Source organism: Botryllus schlosseri, chromosome 11, assembly GCF_051294905.1.
Source record: "Botryllus schlosseri isolate E-star chromosome 11, Bs_hap1, whole genome shotgun sequence".
NCBI lineage: Eukaryota > Metazoa > Chordata > Ascidiacea > Stolidobranchia > Styelidae > Botryllus > Botryllus schlosseri.
Window position 1 is genome coordinate 15,241,206 of NC_137246.1, and position 13,407 is coordinate 15,254,612.

Consider the following 13,407-nt stretch of genomic DNA (forward strand, 5'->3'; position numbering starts at 1 on the left):
AATATTCATTTCGATAATTTTAAACTAGCTACCTCCAATTTGCTCCTAAAAGTATGGTCGGCAGCTGTACAAATGTAGCTTCAAATATGATCAATTGGTCTGAATGATCACAACACACATGCTTATTAACACTCTATAATGTAGACGCGTTTATAAGAGTTCAACGTTTAACCAAAAATATTTCGATCATTTTCTATAAGTCATGATTTCCTCCAAGCGATTAGTGACGCAGTCCCATGATACTCCGGATTTATATTCCCTTGTGAATATGTGTCCATCATGGATAGGTTGGGGCCGACTGTAGGTGGTTAATTCCGATTTTCTTTTTCAGAGGACAGTGACAGTGTTCATTCTCAGAATGATAAGGTAAGGACTCTTTGTAACTACCGCATAAAAAAGGGCAGCTAGATTTCCCAAAACGGGGGGGGGGGGGGCAGGGCTCGAATTGTTGTTATACAAGCTCGAAAATGTTGTTAAACAAGCTCTATTGTCCCCCAGTGATCGGCTCGCCAATATGTTTCTCAGATTGACTTCATACGCATCACAGCAGTGTACGTCCAATAGGAATGTTTTGGCTGATACATATCTTTCTTGTATATTGTAAACTGTAAAATATAGTTGAATAATTCTTTGGTAACATTCGTGTTGTAATTGCAGATTCCTTCATCCACACCAGAGCCAATGTAAGTATCAGTTTCACCCCTTTTATGCTTGTGCAATGTGCATAGAGAGATCGATCGGCACGTATAAATAACATTTCGTTGTATTGTATTGTATTGTATAATGTATTGTAAGCAGCTCAGTAAGTATTGTAAGTAGTTCATCAAAATCTGATCTTTGTCACAGCGAAACCCAGCGGTCGTCTGATGGCGCTGAAGAGGCACAAGAAGCGGTAAACAGCGGCGCTAAGCAGGAAGTCTTCAGCAACATCCAACGACCGGTAGCCTGTTCTTTGTGAGACCATAAATAAGAAAGTACATTCCGTTGTTTTCCAGCCTTCAACGGACGGCAGCCTTCTCCAGTCGCTGATGGACGAAACAGACCGGCCCGAGGAATCGAGGTAAAATGGAAACCTTTTGGGTTTCTGTTCTGGATACACTACAATTTAAGGGTGTGCTCAGGGTGGAGCCAGAAAAACACACTTTAGCAAGGAAATTGCGTCATCATCGTCATATTATGTCGTCATTATGGTGAAGTCCGTAATTATATGACTGTGAAAGTGCCTATTCGTCACTATACAAACAAACATCATAATTTGCATCCTAATAGTTCTCTAATAAATAGCTCACATCCAAGCCTAACCAATGGCTGCTACAGTGCTACGTGCTCCATAAGTGTGCAGTAAAACTATATAGCTACGACATAGCAGTAAATAAATATAGATTTTGACGCCACCGTATCGAATGCAGTAGGAAAACCGCTATTCAGCGACCTCAATATGTAAATTACGTAAATGTTGCTCTCACACTGAAAACTCCTTTCTGCGCTGTACGCAGTACAGCCTAGAACACCAAATTACCCAAACTGTAGTACTTGACTCACGTCCGCGGATTAGTGAAGATATCATTAGTCGATAATCGCCCCGATACTTTCCGCTTTGTTTGAAGATAGCAATCGCCAGCTTCTTACAAAGCATGTCGCGTGTGGCTGGGCTAATCTCGGACGGGTGATGGGGTCCTTTGAAGTTGCGTGCTTCGAATTCGCTGCACACAGGCGGTCGCTGGTAACCCCGAATACCATTTTACTGTGCTATCCCGTATCGGTGTCGCGGAATATGATCTTGAATAGGTTTTGAGAGTATTGACATATTGTGAAATTTTCTATGAACGCCGCCAATGCAGCAGGCCCTGCTATTCCGGATGGATTCGTACTGCGTTTACTATGAACTGCTCAGACTCACTCCATTCCATGCCAGTTACGGATAGTGTTTTCAGTTATTCTGGAAATTTATAAGAAGTCTGGTAGCGACAAGTTGCGGGATTGCTTTTCATTTTGCCTCTACACATTTGTTTTGACGTTGTGACGTGACATTTGCGTTTATGACACTTTCTTCGCGCGATTTGCTTCCGAACCAGGCTGACTCAATCGTGATCTACTCCATTGAATACTTCTCTCCGGTGTAGCCATGGCCTACCTGTTTTCAGTAGGCCATGGTATAGCCCGTTCGTGTTGTAGGCAGGTACTAACTAGGCTGATTGCCAGTCACTGACAACGAAAGCATTTTCAATTTGTCAATCAGACGGCATGCATTTGTTGTGCACCCCGTCCTTCCGAAACGTAGCTATTTATAGAAAACGACGCAGGTGGTCGCAATGTGTCGTCACAACGTCCGAAAAATGAATTGGAGATGAATTGAAGACTGCATGTTGCCGACTGGTTGCGCCCAAGCAAGTCATAAAATGAAAATTTTTGTCAAACCGATTTTATATGGTATTGACAGGGACACACCAATGCATTGCGAGTTTGAGTCCGACCGAGATCGGCTTTAGAATTTTTACCTAAGTGTTGGAGGTATATCTAGGCTTCTCCTCGCCATGTGATCCGCGTGAGCGGTGTTTACTATATATAGTCTAGACTAGAACTGGGCCGTGCTATACAAGTCAGCAGATCAGAAGTATATTCAGGAATATCGGCCTGGTGTAAATGACCATAGTAGCGGAAAATCCGTGAAAGTCAAAACAGCAACAACCCGATATGACCAAAGCCTTAAAGTCCGAAGTCACCGAGATTTATTGTAGAACCACATCTCAATTCAGGGTTTCCGGCGATTTAGCTATACCGACTTTTGTTCACTGCTGATCAGCGTGATGGGCTAACGTGCTTCCAAGAAACGTTTGTCGATTCCTACTCGAACCAGATGTATTTTGACTAGATGTTTCTTCCTCTTCCTTTGTTATGAAATGAGTTGACACTTTCGGCGTTGCTTGCTCTTCCGCGGAACCCCCTACCCGAGCCTGGGTATTTTTTTTTACTCTCAGACTGGACTTTTCTAACGAGGAAAATTCGATCTGGTGTTGTTTGACGCAAACAAAAAGATCTCGGGAAACCGACTTTGCCGAACGGTAATAAAAAATGCTACATCAGCCAGAATCATGTCACGGCCCAAAAGACGAAGGATAGGTGTAAAAGGCGATGTAAATCCGTCTTAAAATGAGCGATCCTACATTGTAGATTTATAGCAGATGTGTCGCAAGCTAAAAAATATACATGTACGAATCCAGAGGTGGCACGTAACAATGTACTACTTTTTCGGAATACTCAAGTAAGTTTGGCTACGTTCACTACTTACTCAAATGGTTATGATATTAGACTACTTCTACTTTTAACCAGGGCTTTTACCTAGCAGTTTTCGGTGTTTCAAGCAAAACTAGCTCCAGAATAGCTACTTTTTACTTAATTGGAAATTGCTACTGCCATTTGAGGGCATACGATAATTATTCTGTTATCAAGGCTCGTCCTCGCCATCTGATCCGCGCAATTGCTGTCTTAAAAAGTATAGTATAGAAATGGGCCGTGCTACCAGTCGGCAGATACGGAATCACAGATGATCGGCCTGGTGTAAATGACCACTGTAGTCGAAAACACCATGGATACCACAAACAGACAGACAGACCTCCGGCAAGTCTCATATTTTTACAGATTCGACTAAGTCTGTCACGTCACAGCCGCGTTCTCATTCCACAATCAGCTTACATGCAATTATCTGATATAATCCATCGCTCAATTTCACAGCTAATGAAAAAATCATCGTATTCACCCCTTCGAATGCTCGCATTCCGTCCAGGAGCCATTAATTACAGGAAGCGTTACAACCCGGTATCGCTTCGCCCTACATGGTAAAAACACGCCCCCGCTCAACGGCGGAATTAGTCGTGGGGTAAATACTCATCAGCGTTATCCGTCGGCGTAGGATTTTCTTGGTAGGTGGCCCGCGGAATGTGAGACGCAGCCCAGGTAGGTTTTGGCGGGATCGCCTTCACGCGCATCGCCTTCGCGCAGCGAGCCGGCTTGATTAAAATTGATGGATGAAGCGGAGAGTAGCAGATAACGGCGGTTACGGTGTTTACCTCGCGTTTTAACGAACTGTAAGTGAAAGTTTGGTCGGGTTACCGTGACCACACGCGTGGATACGTTCGTATTGGCGATTATCCGGTTGTTGGAGGAAAGTTGAGGTAGTGTCGCCGCGACCCGGGTGTCTTGTATCGAATTTATCTTGCGACCCAGTTCGGAAAATCTTTCGATATCCTGATGGATGGTTCCTGTAATTCGCGAGCCCATGCGGATATCGTCTTCGGCTTAGAACAAGAGAAATTACTGTTTTGTGAATATTTTCAATGTGTCCACTGTCCAGTCCCGCATGCATATAAGCAGAGCACTCAATTTAGTTTTTCTTGCTCTACTTCTACTTTAGTACTCTTCAAGCCCCCAGATTTGATGAATATCGTATGGACAATTTCGACATAGAAAAACACGGCAAGTATTAGTGACTTGGTATTAATGCATTTCTACTACTTCCACTTCTGATCCAGCATTTTCGAAGGGCAAAGACTCATTTTCAGGATTGCAAATTCTTTCTAGTCAGTGGAAAGCGCTCAATGCGCACATTCCCATCGTTTTTTATGAGTATAATAGCAATCCTATCACGACCACGGAATCTGACACTCCTCCTTAATGGTTATAGGCAGATAATTCCTGGGCCACAACCTTTGAAAATGCATTTTCAAAGATGCCTTCTCAGTACAAACCCAATCCTTCTCTACTTTGACGGGATACTCCACTTCTATACCTACTGAGTAAAATGTTATCGCATTGCATCCAACTGTCGAGTAACATCCGTACTGAAATAATGTATCCGTTGGAATTGCGACAACCACAGAGAATATAATTTCGTGACGCACACCTTAGTATCACTACAGATGTAATTTGTTTCTTGTAAACGTGTCGCATGATATCGTGCAGTGGATTTTATCGGTCACAGTTACTGGGATAATTGTAGTGGTACAGTTGTGCAGTTAATCTCTGCTTCAGCATCGGCGAATACTATAACCATTTGCTATTTCCAACTTTCCCAGTTCAGCAGGCCTTCCTGTGGAACGAATGACTGTTTGGGAGCAAGCCCATTTCCAGGCAGATAAAAGGGGTGTTTTATGTCTGTTATCGCGCGGGCGTTTTATGAAAAGTTTACTGTAGAATATACACCGTCTGCGAGCGTTCACTCCAGACTTCCCGTGTTGGTATCGTATCCGAAAGTGGAATGGATGGAAGATCCTGACGGTGCTTGATAAGGAAAGTTGATGAAACCCAGATCAACTCTGAGCTGGCGATAACCGTCGGGACTGATATAGACGCAGCAATGCGCCAGGTCAAGCCGACACGCACTATTGCGCCGATAAAACCCTTCAAATTGGCGATGTCATTTGATACCGATTGATATCAAATCGGGAGTCAGCGGCATAAACCTACCATCGCAGTGGTCGTCAATTTTTCAGCTTGCGGACAAGTAATATTTCAAAATAAATTTTGCAAACCAGTGAACTATTTCAGACCAAATCAACGCAGAGTGTAAAAATTGAAGATTTGGAACTTTAACTCAATGATAAATTCGCCGCTGTTTTTATACTCCTCCGGTGATGCGCTGTTCGACCGAAGTTACTGCAAGGCAAAGTCCTGTTAAAACCACCAACTCGATTTTGACTGTTGGGTTCTTTTCAAAGAAACTGTAATTCACCGTTGCTAGATTCTATAATACTGCCATATGTCGCTGAATTGTGCTGTCAAATTTCCTCAGATTTTTCTTTTTAATTATTCTTGACTTTCACATATAACAGGCCATTTTTAAAGAGTTTGGACACGACTTGCAGCATTGTGACGCAGAAGTCAAACCTGTATCATGAACCCTATATTACGTCAAAAAGGGTTCCAATTTACGTTATTTCAATAGACAAGTCTCTTTCATTTTTTATAATTGGGCATAAAATTGAAATATTTTTACGGACCGGCGGTTGGTAACCACTGCTTTATATTAAACGGGAACACAATTTTTCGTACCTTTTACTATTTTCGGCTACGCTAGTAATTTAGTAGTAGCAGTAGCGCTAGTAATTTAGTATTTCCAACCAGAGTCCTCATCACTACGTTTGATTCCACGAAAATTATAACCGTTTGTTAGGATATTATTCCTCGCAACTGTCACATTCTCCTATCAATAATCATCTTCTATGGCCGCTCTATGCGATCACATATTGACCCCGCCAGTGTGTCGGACGCAGGCGTCAGGCGGCCTACAAATATCTCGTCACCTCGTTTGGCGAATTCTTCCTCCCTGTTATCAGGCATATATCCCGGTTGCCTGTTATTTCTACTGTTCAAGTATTGTTTGGTAGGTATTCGCAATTCATTTGAATTCGCGTGCCTGGTGCGAAATCGTATCTTTCGTATTAGTACGGATTGCATCGAGCGCTGTCCCCGTTCCGACTTGGCTCATTATGCAGCAGGTGATGAATATGCAACAGGATAATAAAATCCTATTTTTCTCCGGTTTAAGAGTTGCGGAAACCTGCTTTTGTTGTTTGGGTTCGATTCGACTTACGACTTTCATTACCAAACTTCCCCCACAATGGGATACCACCGCCTTTGCAGGAAATGTGAATTTGCACAAAACACTCTTCATGCCACTCTGTGCATGCTGACTGCCCAGTGCTCACATTGCTGATGGTCATGGTCATTGCTCTGCCTAGTCAACATGTCTGTTTTATACTCGCCGCTGTCCGTGATTTTATTCTACGCATTTTCGTTATCTAAAGACGTAAGATGATCTAGTGGACCTCTCCTTTGTACCGTGGCATGCTCTTTTGATATATCTTGTCAAATTTGTCAGGACTCAGTAAACAAACGCTGAGCGTACAATGCGTCATAATAGATGTCAAGACATCGCGTTATGAAATCATAGATTACATCGAAGTCTCGGGGAATTCCGACTCCTGTGGCGCGCGATTTCTCACGTTACCAGCAACCCAACATCTACCAGAACTTTTACGACGCGGCCGACAATATTTTCACACACCTACACATATGTGCACAATGAGAAATGTCAAACTGAATGTTTGTATGTGATATTTTCTCTCGCGTCTTTACGACAAGTCATATGCAAAACACTGTGTTTTATTAGCGGTATAGACAGTGGGTGATTCATATGCATTCCGTGCCCGAATCCTAGTCAACGCAAGGTCACCAGAAGTACCGCGTTGAATGTTGGATTCTCCAAAAATCCAGTCTTATCTGTAGTTAGAAAGCGACTAATCTTTGACATAATCTTCCCGATTTTCCTTTGATTTCTGCCCGTGGTTGTGTACAACTTCAGCTGGCCTCAGCTCGAAAGTATGGTTTTGCATATAACAGACACCTGTGCCGAGTTGTCAAATTTACAAGCTAATCATTCTTAATGATACCTCGAAGTCACTGTTGCCTCACCTGCGTGCTTTGCGTATGGTCAACGACCTTGCAATTGCAATATATATCAATATATAACAGTTATTTCGTGTGACCGGTGCGTATTTTGCGCTGGTCTTTTCCGTGCGTACCCTAGCCCGAAATTTTCTCATGTCCGTTACGGTCGCTGTGGTATAAATTTGATGGAGAGGTCACGATTAGATTCCCACGCGAACCTGGGCTACTTTAAAAATTCATTAACTCCGCTTCTGTAGACATCTGCGCTGGAATATGACGCCAAGCACGCCCGACTTTAGGCAACATCCGTTCCGCCGCTGTCCAGGCCTATTCCCCTCTATCGCGAACGCCAACGCTACTTGAACACTCGTGCGAAAACCTATATTTTGATGCCGCGGTTGGTTTTAATTGCTGCGTAAATTATAGAAACAATGGCTAATCCTACTTGCCGTTATCTAGTGGTGCGCGTGACGTAATACTAATGGCTGTTGTCAGAAATGCAAGTCCACTTCAATTCGATTGCTGATTTCGGTTTGGCTCACATAGAATCATGTCGATATACAACGAAGCGAAACGTGAGATGTTTTGTGTTCTATGATTGATAACTCGCCACCCGCCTTGAAATGTCGGCATTGAACATCGCCTTTTCCGTCGGGCCCGTTTCAAAACGGCGGTGTGTATATATACTTTCCGAGGCCCGGCGGCCCACTAAGCCGAATCACATTCGCGATAGCTTGTTTGGTGTTTCAATTGTCCGTGTCCTTCGGCGTTATCCCGCGGGCCTTGTTATGACTCCGTGAACTTTTCGTAACCTTCGGCCGACGGCGCGTTATAATTAGGGGCGAAATCGCTACCGGAATGCGCCGACAACTTTCGCTCGCTTGAATTAACACGAGAGTGTTATCCGAAGTTGATGTTTTTAATATGCCGTGCGCGCCTTTATGAGACCGATTCGCGTCGCTTGCCTTGATAGCTTTGAAGGCGTTTGGTAGTCTTTCTGACGATGGTTTTCTGGTCCGTTGGTTAGCGACTCCCTTGCCCGAAGTTGGCGGATTGTCATGTCGGTTTAACCTCATTCGGTCGTCGTTTTCTTATCTGCTATCGTCCGATTCCAGTAAGGCAGTACCTTTTATCTGCCTTTGCGTAAAGACGTTCGATAGCAGAATAAATATTTTTGAGCTGTTACACGCGCGTCAATCACGAGCGGTGACTGAAATCGTAAGAAATTAACATGACTCCTGTCGTTGGATAGATGTAATCTAGTTGTTTTATCGCCCAGGACCTTTTGAAGTGATCGTTTTCTCGCGGAATCGTAAGTTCGTTCGTTTGAGGTTTGCATGTGTATTGTACAATGTACATGTCATGTGGGCCAGATGACAAGGCCAGAGGTGCGCACTGCGCATATTGTTAATAGCTGGTACTCAAGTATAGAAGTAGAAGTACAAGTACAAGTAGAAATAGCAATTTCAAGGAAGTAAAAAATTGAGTATTCCAGGTCTAGTTTTAAATTTAAAAATGAAACCTGTTGCGTAGAAGTGGTATAAATTCATACCTGCTTCAGTAAGTAGCACATGCAGGCAAGACCAACCTTAGTTCTCCCGAAATGTAGAAGTAATTCGTTACTGACTATCTCTGGGCGAGGCTCTATTGAGCTAAAGGTTACAATTTTGCTTCGTTGTATTTCATTCTGTGATTTACGTCACGATATATGCATGACGTCACACCTTATTTGAAGTGGTTTGCCGCCGCGTCAATTTTCCTTCCGGTATCCACATCGCACAACTGGACATCCGGACGTCACTTAACCCGAATAGAAAGTCACACAATACTTGCCCTTATATATGGTAGCGTAGAAACGGACGTATGTGGTACCCTTGGCTATGAGATAACCTTGATTTGCACCATCAAATATACGTGACAAACTTTCTGTCTTCAAAATCACAGGTCGCAAAAGGAAGAGAAACGTGATTTGGATACGGATTCTACAGCTTAAATCCGAAAGCCGCGAGGTGGCATTCACCAAAGCGTACCAAGGTAGTTATACGACTTATAACGAGTCTAGATTCAAGCACTGATTTTGTCGCTAATTGGCAGAAATATTATGCGCTGTCCGTGTGATACGTTGGTAATGTTACTGTACAGTACAGTATCATGAAATTTGATCTCGTACTGACTCTACAGACGGTCAGTAATTAAGTACTGCAACTTCTTCGGAGTACTCCGTACCCAAGTAGGTTTTAACTAGGTAGGCTTTAAATAGGCATAACCTAACTGTACAAAGTACAGCTTAAGCAAGCGATTATGTTTTAGGCTACTCCACTTCTACTTTTTACGTTTTCAATTTGGTAAAGTAGAAAGTAGTTTTGAGATAAGCCTGTATCTCTTTTACAGGGTTGTAACCAAGTCTCAAGGCTCCGAGTCACAAGTCAATCTCACTTTTATAGTTTTGACTCGAGTCAAGTCGAGTCATTTTCAATTCACCACTGAGTCAAGTCCAAGTCAGTGAGTAGAGGGAGAGCCCGAGTCATTGTGTTATGATTATGACTCGAGTCCAATTCCAAGTCATTGTGTTCACTGTTCAGTTTTGAATTCAATCCGGTTCAACCCACTTTTTTCAACTCTGCTCGAGCTATATAGAATGGCTCGCATTCATAATATAGTCATTTTCCTCAGTTTTATCAGTTTCTGGCCCTATTTCCAAGTATCAGGACTGATAGACGAAATACCGATAATGTGGTGACTTTACTATACTTAGAAGTTGCAACGAAATGTCTGTCTTGGCCGTCCTAGTCTCTAGTCATGTGACTTGGTTCGAGTCATGCACAATGACTCGAGCACAAGTCGAGTCAATACAAAAATTGACTCAAGTCGAGTCATTTTACGCATTTGAAAAAATGACCCGAGTCAAGTCGAGTCTCCAAAAAATCGTGACTCGATTTATTACAACCCTGCTCAGTTATGACTGAAATTGTCATAACAGCCGAGCCAAATAGGCCGAATACCCCCGTATTCAAGATACTTTCGAAACCTAATAATACTAACATTAATTATTATCTTACGTTAGTCGCAGAGATACATATGTCCATTTTGAACGTAACCATAATCACACGGGATTACCTGCTATATGTTTACAACCCTCGACCCGATTTACTTCCTGGAACTACTTACTTTTACGTGAGTATGTTTCAGGCCTGTCGTTCACTCCTTCCAGTTGCAGTAGTCGGTACATATCTCAGAGTTCGCTACTTCTACATGTAATTGAGTAGAACTTTATGGCATCACTTTGACCACCTCTGACGGAATCTGGATCTACATTTGTACTTTTCGACCGGAGGATACTCGCGTTTCCGAGTTTCAGGTTCCACCTTGCCAGACCCCCATCACTCGCATTTGTATTGACTATCAAGTTGATTTGCGTAGCTGTTGCTTTCGCGGCGACAATGAGCATGAGCAGTTTAGCGTCATCGCTTCTTTTTACTCCTCAAATACGTAGCTGACGCTGTACTTGCGTGCTATCGAAATGATTCAGAGCTACTGATTTTTTTGTTGTAACCGACATTCTTCATCCTCTGGCGCTGGCGGGGAAAAGACTGTGCTCCGTATCTGTTCCGTCGGTTTATTGCCTACATTTTCAAGCCTATTCCAAAGACCCATTCCGATTGACAGTGACTTCGACATTAGAAATGTAATAACTGTAAGCGATACATCAATATTGTAGTAACAAATTAGCAAATGAATGTTTCACTTGATATGAGCGTGAAGTGTCTGATATACTCTTATACACTTGGTGAATTCGGCACTCGGCACTTAATTGGTATGGATTAGGGTTTAGGTTAACGTTTGGATTATGGGCTGCCATCAGGTGCCAAATTCAACATGGAGTGTCGAAGTCACTTGTAGTCAGAGGTGACCAAAGTACTCATCGTTGGTAGTTGGTACTCAAGTGGAGTAGAAGCAACTTCGTAAATTCTACTCAAATACATATAGAAGTAGCGACTCCCAAGTAAGTATAAAATCAAGTTTAGGCATAGTTTTCCATTGAAAATTTCTGAAAACTGTTATTAAGTAGAATTAGAAATGGTCTAAAATCATAACCACTTGACTTAGTAGAAGTACGACGTTACTGATCACCTCTGCTGGTAACCCCCAAACCCTTGTCCATGGCTAGACCCCTTCCCCTATCTTGCCCTCGCATACGTAAAGCTATTCCAATCCCCGCTAACTAATCGATAGTTTTCTGCAGTATTGCTGCGGTGATTAACCGGCAGATTACATGGAAATAGATGTAAGGCGCAATCAGGCGATAGCTCATGCGTAAATCCATTTGGTACCGCGACGCCGCTTGCATCCAATTACGGTAACCGTGACAGAGCCCGCAATCGCAAGTCTATTCGATACCTATTCCCTGGCCGCGCGGTGCCTCTTATTTGTGACATCGCGTAATTAATCTTGCGATTGGATTTCTGTATTCAATTGACTTACGGGAGTCCCACGTCGCCACGCGACAAATTGATATCCCCACTGAGACCCGTTCTAGCGGTGTCTTGTACTGCCGGATTAAGTCGAAGACAATTGGCAGACTGCGACTCTTTATTAATGTCACTCTGGATAATTGTAACAGTGTTTTCGGGGGGCCGATTGGGGATAGTCACGCTCTTTTTTGACTTTCCTATTTCATCTTCTATTCCTTCACTTTCAATGTGCATGCCTCGTATTTACATGCTCCCGACCAAGGTGGGTGTCTGATTGAAAGACTATACTCCAAGTTGATTCGAAACATTCCTATCTTTTCATTGTATCGCAATTTTGTGTTGCTTTTAAATGACATAAATAGTAAATGAACGAACCGAAACCAGAACCACAACTTAGCTGATCGTGTTGAACTATAATTTTGATATTGAACACCTAGATCCGTCCAGGTAAAGATCTTTAAATAACCCATATGGCGTATATGCCTGTAGCAAGCGTCTGGCGCGACGTATACACAATATACACCTGCGCATTCGATAGGGCAGCGGCATTCGGCGGTTACTTCACAGAAATATAATGCTATGGTGCTTTGTCGAAGAGTGAATGATCGAGTCGAGTTTAGTACGTACTTTCCAATTACGGTGTCGACTAATCCATGAAATCCGTGGAGATTTTTCTCATTCCATCATGATGTCACCTGTTGTATGAGATTATTGTCCGCTATCAAGTCAGACTGGCTTGTATCAGAACCTTCTACACTGAGTGCTCTACACCTTCGTCAAAATGGGATACCATTAAAGTATTTTTATAATTTATTTCTATTCAACTTTTTTATTAATTTACAGATCTACAACTTTCTAACGGGATCGGACTCGAGAAGACATATCGTCACACTTTGTTTCACATATTTTCTGGCTTTTATCGTGTACATGAGTGTCTATTAGTTGGTAGTTACTATCTGATTTGTAACACAAGTATTTCACTGTGATCTGGGAATAAATGATTCTATTCTAAAATGTGATCTCTCTGGCGGCCATGACTCGTTTGCGATGCGACATCATACCGTTCCGCGGTGGATTTGAAGAATTCTGATATTGCGATCGAGACTATTTTGCTGAACACTTCGCCGAAACGCATGAGCCGCACCTTTGGATCAATTGTAAAAGTAGCCGCCCGACTCTTGTCCTTTACGGCCCTGCTTCAACGTAACAGCTTTTACGACTTTTCCAAATTTTATAGCCTGTCTCCAACGCTACGAAGCCTGGTAGTGGGAGCTTTTGCTGGAAAAGATATCGGTAACAAATCCACACGTCACATATTCACGCATTTAGCGCAGACACCAATATTACATGTATTACAATGAATATATTCGGATACTAATATGTCTATTAGGGCTGCATTTAAAACAAAGGCCTTTAAAAAAATTGTTTTTTTCAAGTTGTATCCTAAGCCATAATTGTGTAAGTACTTTCCAAAAACATGTTGTATGAG

General features: G+C 42.6%; 1 protein-coding gene across 3 annotated transcripts in view; it reads left to right on the forward strand.

Moving 5' to 3' along the window:
* Positions 1–12,932, forward strand: part of LOC145450787 (dynein beta chain, ciliary-like) — an 82,508-nt gene extending 69,576 nt beyond the window's left edge. For 2 of the 3 annotated variants that reach the window (XM_080329292.1, XM_080329294.1), the window contains 6 exons: positions 332–366; positions 658–683; positions 847–940; positions 996–1,060; positions 9,391–9,480; positions 12,762–12,932. In XM_080329292.1, coding sequence (XP_080185418.1) covers positions 332–366; positions 658–683; positions 847–940; positions 996–1,060; positions 9,391–9,439 — 269 coding nt within the window. In that variant the 3' untranslated portion in view covers positions 9,440–9,480; positions 12,762–12,932. Of the gene's footprint in view, positions 1–331; positions 367–657; positions 684–846; positions 941–995; positions 1,061–9,390; positions 9,484–12,761 lie in introns of all 3 variants that reach the window. The other variant, XM_080329293.1, reaches the window with a different exon arrangement.
* The last annotated feature ends 475 nt before the right edge of the window (positions 12,933–13,407 follow it).